Source organism: Nicotiana sylvestris, chromosome 7 (assembly GCF_000393655.2).
Source record: "Nicotiana sylvestris chromosome 7, ASM39365v2, whole genome shotgun sequence".
NCBI lineage: Eukaryota > Viridiplantae > Streptophyta > Magnoliopsida > Solanales > Solanaceae > Nicotiana > Nicotiana sylvestris.
This window is the reverse complement of record NC_091063.1, coordinates 35,541,952-35,560,957: the sequence shown is the minus strand read 5'-3', so window position 1 is coordinate 35,560,957 and position 19,006 is coordinate 35,541,952. Positions and strand designations below refer to the sequence as shown.

Below are 19,006 nucleotides of genomic sequence, written 5' to 3'. Positions count from 1 at the left end.
GACAACACACAAAACGTAGTATTATACCACGCTTTACATATTAAATTTGTTTAAAATGAAATAGTTTTTGTGCAGTCGGTTCAGCTTTTTTCAGGCCGACAAGACAACACACAAAACGTAGTATTATACCACGCTTTACATATTAAATTTTAAGAAGGATAATAAAGGATGTATTGAATTTTTAGGTTTTTTTTTTAATATTTAGATTGGTCTTCTTTACTAACACCAATAAGTTGAATATTTGAACAAACATATCCCAATTCAAAAGGTCATGTTAAAAAATAAGATGTAACAAGATTGTGGAACATAATTTTATTTGATAGATATTGCAACATACACAAGTACAGACACGTATTACAAAAAACAATACGAAAACAAAAGACTATGTGTATCCTTGATAGTTGGGTACATCCGACGAACTTGCACCAGGAGCTAGATTATCACCACGCACACCACCTGAAGGACATTTACAATGGTCGTGTCTTGTTTGCGAGCATATGCCACATTTACACACATAAACGGTGTCACCAACATCCATTTGGTTCTGTATACGCGTTCTCTTTTACACTTGCAGCTTGCGCAAATAGTCCTTGTTACACACCATTTTAAAAGGTTCCGGCGTCCAATAATGCTCAGCACCCAATGGCTGCAACTGCCCACTATACGTCTCTACGTATGCAGCAACACTATATTGCCTATCAATATAGTTAGTTGCCCCTAAACCAACTTGTTGAAAGAACTTCAAGGCATATGCGCACAGCATGTGGTAGATGGTCCATTTCCCACATGAACACAACCTGTTGTCTTCATTCACCATTTGTAGATTATTCCCTCGGTGTCCGCGAATAGCGATCTTAACTTCAAAAGCACTCCGGTCGTGATCGTACTGTAAAAATGAATGCCAATGTGCTCGCCTCCTGTACTTTTCAAATCTTCTCATAGGTATTGGCATAAATTGAACACCCTTGTCCATCAATACCGATGCATCTCTATGCCTTTCAACAAACCTCTCAGCAATCTGTTTGAATGTCATCCGGACCATGGCAGTGGCAGGCAATCCACTGGCAGACTTCAACAAGCCGTTGAATGACTCCGACACATTTGTAGTCAGGGCTCCCCATCGTCTCCCACCATCAGCATGCAATGTCCACATGTGAAGCTTATGTCCCATCAACCAAGTATAGGCTCGTGGATCTAACTGTCGGATCGCTTCCATGCGCCTCGTGAATTTGCACTGTTGGTGCTTAGTTGCAGCCATCCACATTAAATCATGCAAGGCCTTGTCGTGATATCTCTTCTGAAAATTGGCCTTCAGGTGCCTCACACAATAATGGTGGTATGAATAGGGTTCCTGCCATTCAGGCAAATGCCGTACCGAACTTAAAATACCACCATGTCGATCAGATATTAGACAAATACCTGAACGTTGTTTGACAACGTGCTGCTTCAAGTGGTTCAAAAAAAAGCGTCAACGTCTCTTCGCTTTCGTTGGCACAAATGGCAAAAGCTAGTGGAAATATTTGTCCATTGGCATCTACTGCAATTAAAATCAAAAGCTTAATATCACACTTTCCATAGACATGAGTACCGTCTATGGAAATTACAGGACGACAATGCACAAAACCATCAATTGCTGGTTTAAATGACCAGAACACATAGTTGAAAATATGTTCGGGTTTGTTCGGACTACGCTCACGCCTCCATTCAACAACAGTCCCGGGGTTAAAGTATTGCAATGCGGCCATGTACCTAGTCAGAGATGAAAAAGACTTATCCCAGTCACCATAAATAAGTTCAAAGGCACGTTTGCGATCGAGATATGCCTTTCTTTTGGTTATAGTACAACCATACTCCTGGTGGACGGCAGTAATACACTCTTTAATCTTGAACTTAATGGACACTTCCAAATATGGAATCAAGACAAGAGAAATCAAGTCTACATCCAGGTTGAAGTGATTCTCATTGAATGTGTCTATTTCACATCTGTGGGTGCTAATAAATTTACCCACTTTCCACAACCCTGATTTGTTCTTGCTGGCACGCAACATCGAGTGACAACCCATAAAGTCTCTACGGCATACAGCCTTGTATACCTCCGTAGTTGAATCCATTACCGTCATCTCACGGCACTCTCTTACGTTGTAGATTTTTATAGCCCTGATTAGGCGAGCTTTATCAGGGAAATACATGCCTTTTGCCAGCACCGCTGGTCTAGAATCATCCCATATTGCTGACCGAATTTCGTCATCATCCCTTGTGAGGGCATCCACGTCCGGCATACTTGGCAAATTATCAAGGTAGGGAATATTCCGCTCATGAAACGGCACGTGGGACTCGTACACTCTTGGTCTAACGGGAGGTGGAGGAGCATGCTCCCTCGTCAGCTCAGGTTCGACATCCACTTCCTCCTCGTCATCACCCTCATCAGGGAAGGGTGTGTCATCTCCAAACTCATCGGCATTGTTGTCATAATCACTATCATCTTTCTGACTTTGCGCATCTGTCGTCTATGGGCAACTGTGTGAGGTCAGGAACATCAAGTTGCTCGTTTTCACTGCACAAAAAGAACAAAATGATAAGCTACTCAACTAGATAAATAATTTACATATAGCTATATCACTTTACTTACAAGGTGTACTGTGTTGACGTTCCATGATGGATATTTTCTTGTTGGGGATGACTCCCAGATGGACCACCGTGGTCCAACACGTCAAAACTACGGATATTCCAACTAGGAGCGGGGTCATAACTTGTAAAATTTATATCCGGACGGTACCCCCTATGAAAAATATGAGTGTTAATACAAATCCAATTCAAACATAAAATAAACATCGCTGAAGCGTAGAAAAATTGAAGTTTACCAGTCGTCTTGTGGATTATATAAAGTCAAAAAATTATTTTGTGGATGCTCATTCGTTGGTGGTGACAAGTTTAAATCAAGGCAAGCTCTTTCATCAGGAATCTATCCGGCAAAAACTGCTCCAGAATAACCACCCGATGACTGGGGGTTATCCCTACTATGCACACCCTCATTATTGGGAACGTCTTCAACCTTGACGTACATTTCCAACAATTTTATTACAATAAATTCCTTGTATTCATCCGAAATTCGCAAAAGATCTGTAAGAGTTTCATCATCTTCGATGTTAAACTCAGAATAATAAGCAAACTCTTGCGGAATCACAAAGTACGGAAATTTACCGGTTACTTTAAAGTTCACCGAACGTTTTCTCACACTCATTTTTTTTAAGTAACAACGATACCAATTTATTGTACTCCATTGTAAGCGACAATTTAACATGACACTGTGGATGTGAACTATACCTCACAGAGTTATTCTCCATTACAACCTCACCCCCCTAATATAATGAAACCCTTATTTTTGGCTCTTCAAACATTATAAAAAAATGCTTGATAACAAGAAGAGAAGTATGAACGGAAGTATGAACGGAAGTTTGAAGGAAAGTTTTGAATGGATTTTCATAAAATCCTAACGCCTTTAAATAAGGCAAGTCCTACGTTGGGGTGCAGAATTTTTTTTATGTAAAACGCAGTATAATATCACGTTTTATGTATTTGAATTATTGTTATGTCATTTATCCGCAGAATACTTATTGATGAGCCCAAAAATTAATGTAAAACACAATATAATACTTTTACATTAAAAAAAATGAATATTGTCAGTTATCCTTAGAATAGGGAATATTGATGGGCCCAAATTAAAGTAAAACATAGTATAATACTATATTTTAATTAGAAATATAACTTTTTTTTAACTGCACAACAATATTTTGAATCCAAAATACCATTATTTCAGTGTGGGACTCCACGAAGTAAGACTTTTGCCGAGAATTGCCAAATGAGAAAGTACAAGGAATCGCGAGAAATCAAAAATCTCGGAAGCATTAGTAGGAACGAAAGAGGGGGCAGATGTCAAACTTATCCACAAGCTAGATACATGACTCATCTTAAAGCCACCAATGAATAGTAAACAGCTTTCACGATTCCCATTCAGCTACAGTACAGTAGTGGGTCCTGCCTTTGTGAAAATTTTCTATCTTTTCGTCTGTATCCAATAATACAAAGTATTTGAGTAAAAGGGGTTGTCTTTATTTGTATGATGATGGGGCCTGAATATGCTAATGGACAAAATAGAATGGAGACGTGGGACTATCGATGGTCCTCCACTACAACCAATTGGGCTCCATAGAGTTGGTGCTTCACCTATGGGCCATCACGTGCCAGACTTGACTTGACTCCCTTTTGTTCTACAGACGTAGGCGTAGGCGTAGGCGTAGGTACAAGTAAATTTCAGTTGCCTCTTCGTGTCCGGAAACAAGTAGGTGCAGGTCTTAGGGGGAAAAAAGTAACTCGGTCTACAAATTACCCGCATTTATGTAAGGTCGAAAGAAGGACATTGCTGTTAAGTGTAATATACAAAGTCTATCCTAATATAAATATTAGTTACTATTTTTATGGTTCAAACCCGTAATTTATAGGTCACACAAAAATAATTTTACTCATGGCCTAAAGGTTTAAGAAATAAAAATAAGAAAGAAAATAGTTTCAAAGAAAAAGTAAAATTAATTTTCTTGAGATAAATAAACAGGAACATGACAATGTATGACCGCTCTCAAAATAATAGCCGAATATATATATATATATATATATATATATATTATGTATGTTATATATAAAAATTATACAAATATTATATATTTTTTGGGCTACTGAATGTAAATAGTATCTAACGCGAGTTAAAAGCAAAAAAAGCCTAAATAAATTTACTCACACGTGTATATGTGACATTATTTAATTAAGCATGATAGTTAAAAAAGAAATATATACTTTTAAAATTTATGATATAAAATATGCCTAAAATAAATAAGAAAATTGGTTAAATTATTTTTAAATAGGTAATATTTTCGGAATAAATTAAAAAAGAAACTATTTCATCGGTACTAACTTTTTTTTGTACCTAAAATGTTTATTTTGATGAAAGGAAAAGAAAACTTTTTTTTTATTAAAAAGATAACATATATTACTATTAAGTGATGCGTACAGAGGATTGATGCATATACTGCATCCTAGTACAAGATAATATACTACTGCTAGGGATACTATTGCTAGGTAACATACTATTATACAGACCCATAGTAATACTATTGTCTACTACATTTATGTTGCATCTACTGGGAAAAGCATCAGACTTGGTGGAAGCAGTGTTGATGTCATTCAGAACATGGCTTTGTGTTGTAGTGTGTGCTAGCATTCCATTCTTGTCTTCTTCAAAAAATTGCCATACAAAATCCGGGATCACTTCAAAAGTATGTGGTGTTGAGTTTTGCCCAAAATTACTGCATACCTTAGCCAAGTGATCCGCAACCCTATTCTGCTTTCTATACGCATGTTAAACTACTGGATTACCTAACCTGTCCAGGAGGTACCTGCAGTCAATTAACATGTTAGCAAATAAAACATTATTAGATCGAAGCGTTGTGACAATATCTTTCGCATTCACTTCCACCTTCTGTGGTAATAAGTTGTAGTCATATGCCAGCCTAAGACCATGTATCAAAGCATGCAATTTCGCTGATGTAGATGTATCCCTGGGGACAGCAGCTGTAAAACCTAATATCCATTCTGCTTTTGAATTACGAATTATTCCACCAATGCCAGCAGTTATTACTGTGTGAGCTCCATCCGTATTAAGCTTTTAAAAATTATCTTTTGGAGGATTCCACTTTAGAGTTAGTTGTCTTCTCTTAACACATTTGTGATATTTAGCTGCCAGATAGGAGAATTTAGCAGCTTGCTGAGTTGTATATTTGACTGAAGCTTTATTTGTAGTAAACTTATAAATATTTTTATTGCGAGCCAGCCACATATTCCACAGGCTTAGTGCTAAGTATGTGTGTGGGTCATGTGATAAGGAAGTTGGAGACCCTGGAGTTCATGCAACCAATTATGAGAGTTTGTGTTAGTGATTATTTGATTAATAATATGCAGGATGCCCAATTCCTGTCAGTATGCTCTAGCATTTATGCATTCAAGAAATAAGTGACTTATAGTTTCAGCCTAAGTTGCATCCTGGAATAAATTGATTTTCGTAAAAAAGTCCTTAGTAGGTAGCCTATGTCATATAAGAGCCAAATAAACCCTTTGATTTTGGATTGATAGGTCAATTGTATATTCAAGCTAAGTTGGACTGCATGAGCAACGATTAAAAAAAGGGTTTATATAATTGTTTGACTCGAAAAGCTGCAGTGGTCGCTTATCTAATTCAGCAGGTATGCTAGTAAACTTATATGTGTCTACATAAAAAGGGGAAAAAGAAAAAGAAAAAGAAAAGACATCATTTCCATTTTCTTCTTTTTTTTGCTTTCCGTAAGCTGCCATAATCCTGGTGCTTCATTTGTATGACAAATTTGTTAAGCAGTGAAGGTAGGATTTTCGCTAAGACAGTTTAAAAAAAATATCAGTTAGTGAGAGTTGAACTAGTAACCTCACAAAGGTTTTGAACCTTCTTGATCATTGAGTTATATTTTTAAATTATGTCAAAGGAATTCAAAATATAATATATAGAGGCACGAAACAAATTTTATCTTATATATAATGTAATTTTCCGGCAAAGGGATTCACCAAACCCTTCCGCCGCTAAATCCGCCCCTGAATTTGTATATGCAACTAAAGTAGGGAACGGCCGATAGCCTCAAAAGGACAGAATAGAAACTCAACGTTCGGAGTTTGGCATTAATTTTGTACTTCTATTATGTCTTTTTTTCCAAATTAAATTTAGGTTAGAATTATGTGAGCCGTTTCATGTGAAAAGTGGCATGTGAAAAATAATCTGCTTATGGATAATGAATAAATTCGAATACGGCGTCTGAAAACAATATAGACTAGAACGTAGAATCTCGTATGTTCTAATGTGAATTACCTTATTTAAAGTGATACCTTTGTCTTTCCCTTATCAACGTCGCATGTCGCAAAAAAAGAAATTATCGGGCATGCCAAGATTATGTTTAACAAGACAACTACAGTATGTCGGTAGTCGATGACTAATCATAACTATTAACTTGACACTAAAAAAGAGCTCATTTTCTCCTAGTTAATTCGGATTCGATATTAGAAGTTTATTAATTTTTTTTAATTATTGTATTAGTTTTAGGTCCATTTTGACAAAACAAATGAGGTATTGTTGCTTTTGTGAACCTTCTAGTGTTTTTCTTAGTCCTCTTTGCCTTTGCACTTTTATCAATCTTAAAGTGCTTACAGTCCTTTTCATGAACATTAAAAGAGTAATGTCTCAACGGCTTTGTTTATATCAACCAAAAAGCCCCTAATATCATATATATATCGGATCCACTATGTGCTAGGTCACATGTCCACTTCAAGAAGTCCTTAAAAACAAACTTAAGACAAAATAGAATCACTTATACTATCGCAACATAGAAGAAAAAGATCTCTCTTTCTTTTGTTGTTTTGAACATTATACTACTTAGTTATGATAGTGAAATCTCAATTTAATAAAGTATAAAAGATTTGAGAAATTATTATATCAGTTCAAGATGGTTTAAATAATTCCACCATATCTTCATCTAATTCTAAACTCCATCAGTGCCAAATTATCAATCATTTTAATATTAAGCAACTTGTGCGTAGTTAATAATTATATTCTTGTTTTTATAAACAAAACTGTCTTTGCGTATATACCAACCTGCTTTCCAGCTGTCTAGATCAATAATCTAATGAACTTAATAATTTCAAATAATCACCACAGGGTCCCAAATTATCTGTTCGCCACATCTCTTCAAAAGTTGAATTTTGCAAAGCTAGACTCCCTGAAAAGGCACTTATTTTAGGGGTATTATCACTTTTAGCTCTGCCAAAAATTATTTATATTTGGTAATCGAAAAAGTATATGAAATTTATATAATTTTTGTATATAGCATATAAAATATGTGCATATATATATATATATATATATATATATATATAAAAATATATATATTTTATTTATTTTTCGACTATTATTTTTACAGCGGCTATATAGTGTCATTTTTTCATTACTCTATGCTAAAAGACACCTTCGGAGTGCTTGTTCTATTTATGCTAAAAGGCATCTCAGATTGTTTGTTCTATCATTGCTTTCTCTTCTTCAACTTCAATGAAAGTTAGTACTCTGCCTTATTATATGCAAGACAAAATCATGTTAATAGAACTGTAAGAGCATCTGCAAAAGAGAATGTCGATTCACCTAGCAACCTTTGTGTATCACTAATTCTTTTGTTTTGTTTGCAATCCTCGGTATATTTATTCATCATAATTATGGAACATACTTTAACCTCTCACCCAAAATATTAGAAGATAGGAGAAAACCAAAAAACAACAACAACAGACTTAGTATAATCTCACAAGTGGGTTCTGGGGAGAATAATATGTACGCAGACTTTATCCCTACCTTCAAGAAGGCAAAGAGGTTGTTTCCGGACCCTTGGCTAAAACCAAAAAACAAAAACAATAACAAATGGAATCTTTTCTAGTCTTAAACATGAAAATAAATTGAAACTATAACAATCAATGGTCCAACATTTCAAGGGGAACTCACTTGTGTGCATTAGTACAGAAGTGCAAAATGGTTTGTATAACTACAGGCTTAGAAGTTTCAGAGAACCTAAATAATCAATTAGGAAAGAAACAGATTGGAGGTAATTGTTCATTAATCATGGAAGGAACTTCCCAAGTTTTTCTCTTATATACAAGCAAGAGTCACAAGGCAACGATCCAGGATCGAATGGATTGAGAGTAAACCATGAACTACAGTAGCATGAAAAAATTCAGTTGCTTATCATAGAAATTCTTCTCAACCATCCACAGAAAAGAGTGCTTCTATACTGAATCAACTCCATCAACCTGTTGCCTCGCGAGATACCTTTCTCTTCTTTCTTTCTGAAACAGTAAAATCAATGACTATGTTAGAACAAAAGTCATGCTGATTATGCTTTTACGCAATCCAAACCATGAAACTGGATATTTGTCCGGGCAATTCTTTTGTAATGCAGATGACTAAAGAAGAACAAATAAATTTAAGTTCCATGTTTCATGTCCACTGTAGTGCTTCTTGCCTTGCATTACAATGACAACAACTATTACTTAAGCCCCTTCCCTTTGTAATTGTTATTATGGCTCAACTTATGTACTGGCACAATTTTTATGAGCTATCTCGAGGAAAAAAATAAAGGTTGTCTGAGCTATCTCACCATTTCATTAGTGGTTTGGGACGAGGCCCGTTATATAATTTTATGAGCATTCAAAGAGCATCAGAGAGCAACAAGTGAAGATTCTAAATGCAGTAGAATTTTCTTTTTTTTTAACAAGGAAATGCAGTTGATTTGTAATGTAAAACCTGAGCATTCAACATAGGAACGTAATAGTGTCAACGCAACTTACCCATTCGTCTATAACAAGACCTTCCCCAACAATCTTTGGACCTGTATCTTCTGGAGGCCTTTTGCGTGCCTCGACTTCAGCCTCAGCTTCAGCTAGCTGGCGGTTAAGTTTCTCGAGTGCCTAAGGAAAATGAGCCACGAAATCCTTAGAGCCATTTCCACATAAACCTTTAGACAATTACATTACTAGAAACAGACTGCAGAAAAAATCTGATTCGACTAATTAGCAAAATTGGAGGAGAAAACCTACTTACAGGACAAGGGCGTTCAGCATCAAGGAAAACAACACCCAGTACTTGTTCAACTGCCACTTCATCCTTCCGTTCGTCAAACTGATTAAAATCAATGTTAGCATGAAATCAAGCATTTCGAGTGTCAAAAGGTCCACTTCTTAAACGACTTAGGAAAGGGGTGCACAAAAGGAAATAGAAGTAAATTAAATTGAAAAAAGAAGAGAAAAACAACTTACATACATCTATTTTAATTATTCTTCGCTTTTCTTTTCTTAGTAGTGCGAAGTCAATAATTGCTTGCATTATCACTTAGATTCAATTCGCCTATAGAATCCATAAAACAATAAAGAGGAAAGACTTTCACAGCCAAGACTCAGAAGTAGAAGATGTTGGACACGAAATGCCAAATTGATAATAGATGGATACGATCCATTATTCTTATAACATGAATCAGTCCTTAAACATAATAAATCGAGCAATATCAATAATATTGAAAGGAATTTCATTTATGAACAGAGTTTTATGGAGAAGGAAGTGCTAGAAACCATTATTTGTCAAGTCCGGGGGACAATATGATTTACAAATAGTGAGAGTCACTACTAGCTCCACTATTCCTGTAGTTGATAGTTTATGGCTCTGAAACTGCTTGTTGTGAAGCGTAACAGACAAGTCCAGCAAAATATTCTGGTATTTTGAGAACGATTAAGAAAAGATATCTAGAAGAATGTCTAGCCCGCGACCAAAGGAATTACAGTAAAGCTTTTAACCATCATGGAGAAAATTGTGAAATGCAAAAGAACGTCAAGAATACTTGTGATTCCAGAATCAAAAGTACAGCTGAAACTTGAAAGTACATGAGTTAAATGTTTCAAATACACTAGAAAAAAGTATAAACTACCGGCAACAAGAGTTGATTTCCCTTTAAGGATCGTTTATTTTTCACATTATTTCTTCTAACTGGCCAAGGGTCTATTAGAAACAGCTTCTCTACCTCTACAAAGTAGGGGTAATGTCTGCGTACACACTACCCTCCCTAGACCATACTAGGTGGGATTACACTGGGTATGTTCTGTATTTCTTCTAACTGGAAATCGTCAGCGCCTATGATTAGGATGTAAAACTTGTGGCAAACTTGTGGCAAAGATTGCAGAATAAGAAGAAATTAAAATAAATTGTTGGAGATGGTATTTCACATTTGACACAACTTGGTGTGATGCTCTATAGATTTGCTGGACAAAGACATTCACATACAACTTAATATTAGTGCTCTCATCTCTATCTGGAGGATATCTATCCACTGCAGCGAACATGGCACATTTTGAATCCATAGCAACATCTGCTGATACGGATCATATGATCAAGTGATTAAACTAATTAGTACCCTACTGAGTTGATTTCTGAAGCTGATCTAAAGAGGACATATATCATGTGAACATGAAGGTGACCAGGACAAATCCTCCCTACCTCGCAATGACAGTTTTTTAAAAGAGCAAAATAGCATTCAGAAATGATGACAATGCCAGGACCAATTCAGTCTTTTCTACATATATTTCTAAAATAAGAAGGAAAATATATTTCTTTTGGGATCAGAGTTTCATATCATGGTAGGCAAATGCCCTAAAACCTTCAGTATAATTCTCTTCATTAGTGGTGGACGGTTTACTTTCCTAATATATATTGCATGGTCATAGTGGTGCAAAAACTGTAGCTTAAAAAGAGGAGTAGGAGGAAACCATGATCAATGATTTGATCATATTCTAAGTAAACTTTAAAGGAAACTAATCACGGCATAAGAAGAAGCATGCCACTTCTAGTATGACCCTGAAAAAGTTCTTGGATTCATTTTCCATTTCAACAAAAAGTATGACCCTGAAAAAGTTTTGATCGTAAGGCCTTAAGACCCAATCTGTTTCTTATTCTAGATATTGTTTCATTTATTCAATATTTCCATCTGCATGTGGTTGATTTCTCTTCCTTTTTCTTATGTATATTTTAGGGATAATAGGTCAAATATCTAGGATATTCATTTTTCTGTACCAATTAGAGCCTAAGAACTCAAGATGAAGAATTTTAAGTGCATGAATTACTGGGAAGAATGAAATAAAGTTTTCAAAGGCCGAGATTGATTTTGAGCTAGTTATTCACTTTAATGAGAGGATCCATCTGTTAAATCATGGAGGGACAAACCATCATTTAGCACTTACCAGCTCTGGCACATAATCCACGTCCTCTTTTACTTTTAAGCTCATAACCTTGAACTTGACCCTGCTCTTCTTTCCAACTTGTTTCTCGTTAGTATCAGGTGGCTCAACGAATTTGAAAACTGTTATGAGGTGATATATTAGCACAATAAAACAGCAATAAGCAACTATTTTTATTAACATCATACAAAAGGACAAAAAAGGCCAAGAGTGGATATTACCAGTTGCAATAAGGCTTTCATCAGGAGCAAGAGTACCTCCTGGCGGCCGCATATAACAACTTTTCGGCCCGGTTGTTTGAAACTAAGATAGCACAATGAAAAAATTAGAAAATATGTGTGAATAGAAATAGTAAACTGATAGCGATTACGAAAAGATTTCTTTGTAGAAAAAGGAGTATGCATGTCAGTTATTTGTGTCACCAAAAGAAAGAGTAAATGTCTGTAATTAAGCATCTATCTTATATTAATTAATCCAAATACGATTGGTATTGTTTAATCACATCCAATTAATACACAGAATGATGCTTGTTAAACTCAACTTTAAGACTTATGGTCATTGGTCAAAAAATTGCTTTTGGCCTGATTATGAACAACATGTTGAAGATGCATGCCATGAAATAGTATAACTTGTGCATGCGCTTTGCACTCTTGGCTTAACAACATCAAAGAGGAATCGAACCTCCTCTAGTTCTGTGTTAACAAAAATTTATTTTATGCACCCCCCCCCCTCCGTTAGGACAAATTTGACAAATTCTCTCTTTGAAAGTTCCAATTTCACTTTCCATAGAGATGTACATCTCGTAATAATGAACGTTACCCACTAACCAGAATTCATCATCATTTTAGTATTCAATAGCCAGAATTTCTATTATATTAACAAAAAAGGCCAACCTTTAAGCAGATTGTCTTTAAAGCATAAGTACTATCATCACCCAACTCAGGAAAGTTGGCCTAGTGGGGAACTAAACTGATTTGTTGCACTAATTATGGAGATCGCAAATTGACATAATGAATATTAGGTACTAAGCACATTTCACATCAGATTAATAAAGTAGCAACTGTTAGAACCACTAAAACAAGAAAATATCAGGAAAATGAGGCTAGAATAGTGTACCTTGAAGGCTACAGGATTCTTGCTAATGTTCTTAATTCTAATAGCACTCTTGACTTGTTTGCCAGGCTCATCTTCAAAAGGGATAAGAAAAGAATAAGCATAATCCAATAGATACAGAAATGAACAAAATAAACAGATAAATATAGAAAGACTGTCCTTAAGGCATAAAAGTTAATACTTTTTTTTTTTTGGTAAATAAGGCATAAGAATTATTACTTCAACTAAATAGTCAAGTTTCATCCAAAACATAGCACAAAACAGAATTAGATATATTCCCTTGTCCCATTTTGGTGACACACTTTCTTTATTGTTTGTCTCGAAAAGAATGTCATATTTCTATATTTATAAACAATTTAGATTTAAATTTATCACATTAACGCATATTTTTGACCAAAAGTTTCAAAAGTCTTTTTTCCGTTGTAGACTCCGCGCCCAGTGAAACACAGAGCTAGTCTTTAAGATATGGGTTCAGGAGAACCCTATAGTTTTGGCCTAAACTCTGCATATGTGTTAAAAATCTATTAAATATCTACAAAAATTAAATTAAAAACTCAGTTACTAACACTTGAGATCACTGTCCAAAACCCATGAAGTTCACCGTCACATAAATTGGATGGATGCAGTAGTTAACATTAAGCCAGTTAACTTAATAAACATAAGTTAGCAGCTAAATATATTCTATAAATTGCATTTCGACATCACTCTCAGAATCACAAATCAACCTTCCATTTTAGTAAACATAGAAGTAGTGCATCAATTTTCTGTCTCTTAAATCCAAAATTAAGACAAATAAGCAAAAGAAAAGTGGCAAAATAAGTGAATTACCTCTGTGATGAGAAATCAACCAATTATATATGCAATAGGAAACACAAAACAGATGCCATATCAAAGTGGATACGGTCTTATTCATGACAAACAATTAGATGGGTATCGCCAAAATAACCAACACAAAAAAGAAAAAGCCAAAATGGTGAACATACATGGAAAATAGAGCTTGTTTTGAGGATCAAGACTGAGTCTGCGACGAGTTGGAAGTAAGGATTTTGCAACAGAAGAAACCTTAAGGGAAGCATGAACATTAGAATGATGATCCACAGACATGCCATTATGATGCTGTAGTTGTTGTTGCCTAAAAGAAGAAGAGGAAGCAGCGACTGAGCTGCTATTTGAATGCCAAAATGGCAATTTACAAAGACCCCAAATCTTGCTATCAGAAACAGATTTTTCATTAGCAAGTGCCATTGTTGTTAATTTGGGTTTTACTCCACTAGCCAATTGTTGGTAGTGAATGAGAGAGCATTTAGGAGTGGTGGGTGTGGGTCAAGGATGCGAGTTACATAGCGTGGGAATGATGGGTTGTTGTCATAATTTGTATGTATGGGGAGTGTGACACAGTTATTGCTGTTGGTTTGGCTGTTAGTTGAATCTTATATTATATATATATACTTCTCCTCATTGGTCCATTTCCATTCCTGTTGCTTTTTTCCTCTTCCGCTTCCTCCTTTTCTGTATATCTTTTTTTTCTTTTTCTTTTACATTTTTCATCCATTTCTTTCTCAATCCACAATGAGTAGGATTTAAACATATTTATACAATTATTAAATGCTTTTTCCAATCTGGAGGCGGATCCAAAGCTTTCAAATTAAAGTTAAAGCATGCATTGAAAGGCATAATTTGGCGTGATGGATTGATGCTAGACGCCAGAATATACTGTAGGATTTAATGAAAAGAACAGCATAGGCAATTTTTTATTATTGATGATATTCTCATGTGGCCCTCTAGTGCTAAATTTTCCTATCTTTTTCATTTTCTCTACAATTTGGCTAATAGTTGGGGGATACCATTACACCCACTGGCATTATCTAGAAATTCGAATTAATACTTCCATTGAAGTTCGGTATTCATAGAAGAATTGCACCATCAGATGGGTGGCGGAGATAGGATTATCGCGAAGGGGTTCAAAAAAAGAAAAAGTTAAAAAGGTTATAGCTAGTGGAAATAGAATCAACGACCTTATAAAAGTTTTGAACACCTTTGACCACTAAGCTATGTTTTTGGGTTGTGTCAAGGGGAAAAATTTAATTTTGTGTCTCATACAACTGAGACTAGTTGTATGATGCATCTTTTTTGTTTCATAATTTTATGAATCCAGATTTTTGTGGACCCAGAAGTGTAAGATTGGGGACCACAAACTTGTAAGACAAAAAGGAGTCACACACAATAAAACTTCTCACGACTTAAAGTCGTGACAGTCACAATAGAAAATAATTTTTTGGTTGCTCCAAAACTCCTCTTCAATCTTTCTATCGAAGCAATTATAGATTTTACTCTTCTTTGTAATCATTAATTCCTTCTTTGTGATTGACCCTACTCCTTGACCAAAGTCAAAATAATTACATTATAATTTCTTATGGAAGGGAGTCTCTTCTCGGGGTTTGGTATTGCTGGCAATTTCATCTTCACCAATTAGTGTAAGGTTTCAGTTCTTCTCATTTTCTAACTCCTCCTGTACTATTTGTGGAACTCTAAAAATTAAGAAAGAAAGATTAAGGTAGAGTTTTCTCTTAATGCCCGTCCAATTGGGCCGTTCGGTAGCTAAAGTGGATAGGCGACCTTAGTCAAAGTGGATTGTATTCTCACATTGCATGCACATGCAAAACAAATAGGGATAAACAATAAATTTAGAGGCCCAAATCCAGCATTACCTTTCGAGTAAATTCTAAATAGATATGATGTTTCAGCAAATACAATAAATATCACATAAAAATTGGACAAGAGAATAGCATGTTTTACCGCATCTAAAGTAAACATAGGGGGACGAGTGATCAAAGCTCTTGTCTCATGTTATCATGAGAAACAAACATTCACCTATTTTTAGCACGTAGCTGATGAATGTATAAATAAAAATTGAAAAACATGAGAGATTAGGCGTTAATTGTTATGTGCTCGAATTAGACGAGGTTCAACATTAGAAAGCAATATGCTTTTTAAAAATGTTGATCTACTAATGTCGATTATAGCAGATATTCGTTCTTCTAATTTCGTTCTCAAATTTAGTCTTATCCTTTTTTTTTCAACTCCTCGTTTTAATTTGTGTTGCACATTACGATAACATCAAGGCGCCAAGTAGGAAAGGTTCTCATTCAAGAAATATCCAATTTGCTGAATGGTCATGTATGTCGCTTTTTTGTTGGCTATTTCCATTTGCGTAATTGGGATTTTAAAGTAGTACTCGTCGATTTTCACTTCAAATTTTACTAAACGAAAAATAAAAAATGAAGTTAACACATAAAATGGTGCAAAACCTCAAAATTACAAGATAATTGAGTCAAGATATGTGGATTGCGAAAGACAAAGAAAAGGTCTGTCTATTAATTTTGGCTGGGCAATTTAGCCTCAAGCTTTGAAAAATTACCCGTTTAACCATTCATCATTTGGCCTCTCAATATTGTCAAAGACTATGTACAAACAGATAACACTAAATTTAACTGCTATAAAGATTCAATTAGGACCCCAACAGCTCAAATACATGAATTTCCTCAGAGACTCTTCAGACTGCTTCAATTTGTTTGCAGAAACCAAAGAAGAAGAGTGAGGAGAGAGCTTCTTGGCCTGTGAATATGACCTCAAATTGTTCTTAGTGTGCTGATGTATGGCTCTTAATGTGTAGTTCCACCTACAAATTCCTTGATCTTTCAGTGCCTCTACCACTCCCAAACTTACTGCTGTAACCCATGCCCTGCTTGTTGAACTCATTTTTTCAGTCTTGATTCTTGAAACTCTTTGATAAGTTTGTGAAGGTTTCTAATTTGTTGAAGAAGGCTACTGCTTTTGAAAAGACTTGAATTTTATGTTTGTTGAATTCCCAGAGATTTGATGCTTCTGAATATATAGGTAAGTGCTGAACAAAACCAGAGGCTTTTGGCTGTGAATTCCTCTGGTTTTGGAGCATGGTTTTCAACACTTTTGAGTGTGGTGTGCGGCTGTGAATGTACATTTTTGCCCTTGCATAAAATAATTTTTTGGATTATTTTTGGAGACGATCGAGCAGAATGATATGTGCTGATGCACATAATGCCAAAATACATGAACAATAAGATCGATGCACACGGATTGGCTAAGATTAAAGAAAACCCACTTGTATGTTGAGCCTAAACCATGAGAAATTATCTTGAAAATAAAACCACATAAATGTTGGGCTTGCGTCTTTAGCAGTATCACGTGAAAACCCACACGGTTAGAAAATTTGGCTTTGTTGTATGCATATATTTTTATTTTAATTTATTTAGGCCCGATCTAACTTGGCTTGATCATTTTTTCATTCGAGTTGATCAGCTTGTTTCGGAAAGTCCAGCTTCACTCAGTCAAAGTTCGAGCTCAAGAAACCTAACTCAACTCCACTCGGTTGAGTTCATCCCTTTGTGTAAAATGCTAAGTGAATTAGGGTGTGTTTGGTATAACGGAAAATGTTTTCCAAGAAAATATTTTCTTGAAAAACAAGTAATAATCTTATTTATTTTTCGGTGTTTGGTACACAAATTAAGGAAAATAACTTCTCAAGAGTATTCATAAATAATTTAGATACAATAAACATGAATCCATAAACTTTCGAACCACCAATCTTCTGAACCCACAAATTTCACAAACTTCTGAACCGCTAAACTTTTGAAACCGCGAACTTTCAAACCTGTAAACCTTATAATTTCTAAAGCCGTAAACTTTCAAACACATATACCTCCGAACTCATAACTTTGAAACCTGTAAAATTTCGAACCTGCAAACCGAAAGATGAAAAAACTAAACTGAAAATATATTTTAAAAAAAAATCTCGAGGGGAGGAGGGGAGGGGGTGTGCAGAAAAACTAAAAAAACGAAATTTGAAATTACAAAAATGAAGTACAAAAAAATATTGTGCAGAGTTGTGGGGGGGGGGGCTGTGGGTTGGGGTGGGTGGTGTAAGAAAACGAAAAAACAGAAATTTAAAAATTACAACAAAAAGCTTTTTTGGGGGGAGGGGGGTGGATGATGCAGAAAAACAAAAAAAACAAAAATTTGAATTTACCAAAAAAGGGGGGGATAGCAGGGTGGGTGGTGACGGAAAAAAGACTGAATTTTTGAAAGAAAAAAAAATTATTTTGGAGAGAGGAGAGTGTAGTGGAGAGGGGTGGGGTGGGGTTGGGTGGGTGGGTGTGGGGTGGGTTAGTTGAGGGCGGGGAATAGGGTGGGAAGGTTGAGAAGAAGTTTTGAAAAATATTTTCCTTTCCTTTGATAAGGAAAACATTTTCCTCCAATTGGAAGAAAATGAGTTCATAAGGAAAATATTTTTCAAAACATTTAAGCCAACAAAACATGGGAAAATTAGAAAATATTCGTACCAAACACACCCTTAGTAATTTAATGTACTACTATGTGTTAGAGAAATACACTTGTTACTCATCTATTGTGTAAGGTTATCCAAAACAGTTAATAAATCCTTAGTCACACTACACCTATTGCCTTCTGATTGGGTGATCAAATTCTTTCAGATATGTTTCATAAATACATTTAAATTAATAAAATATAAAAATTAGTAGTATGTTAAGAAGAAATACCATGTTACTAAATTCATGTTAGATCGTTGATGATAAAGGATAACTAATAAACTAGATTTATTAGCATCAGGATCAGGGACTTTTTTTTGGACATTATCGCAGACTTCTAGCTCCTTTCAGAAAATTTGCATTTGCTTAATGATCATTTGTACGTATTTCAAATTTTAAAACCATCTTCATTATTGCAAGCATGCTGAAGTAATGCAAAATATTACTACTATAGTTGATCCATCAAAACATTAAGACATCAAAATTTCCGCAGTAACTCATAGATAATTTACATATAATCGTAAGGTCGCATGCCTTTATATTCTATTTACAGTCATTTTCTACATCATATTCCTTTTTTCCCCCTTTTTCAACTTGAAAATCTTCAAGTCTCTGTAAAAATGACGATGAAGGAATCTAATGAA

General features: G+C 35.2%; 1 protein-coding gene across 1 annotated transcript; it reads right to left on the bottom strand.

Moving 5' to 3' along the window:
• Positions 1-8,546: 8,546 nt before the first annotated feature.
• Positions 8,547-14,560, bottom strand: LOC104217275 (vesicle-associated protein 4-2-like). Its single transcript, XM_009767469.2, has 7 exons — positions 13,983-14,560; positions 13,003-13,073; positions 12,108-12,189; positions 11,890-12,008; positions 9,707-9,784; positions 9,454-9,573; positions 8,547-8,952 (listed from the first exon to the last, which is right to left on the bottom strand). The coding sequence occupies exons 1-7, from the start codon at positions 14,242-14,244 to the stop codon at positions 8,893-8,895; spliced, it is 792 nt and encodes a 263-aa protein (XP_009765771.1). The 5' UTR covers positions 14,245-14,560; the 3' UTR covers positions 8,547-8,892.
• Positions 14,561-19,006: the final 4,446 nt, after the last annotated feature.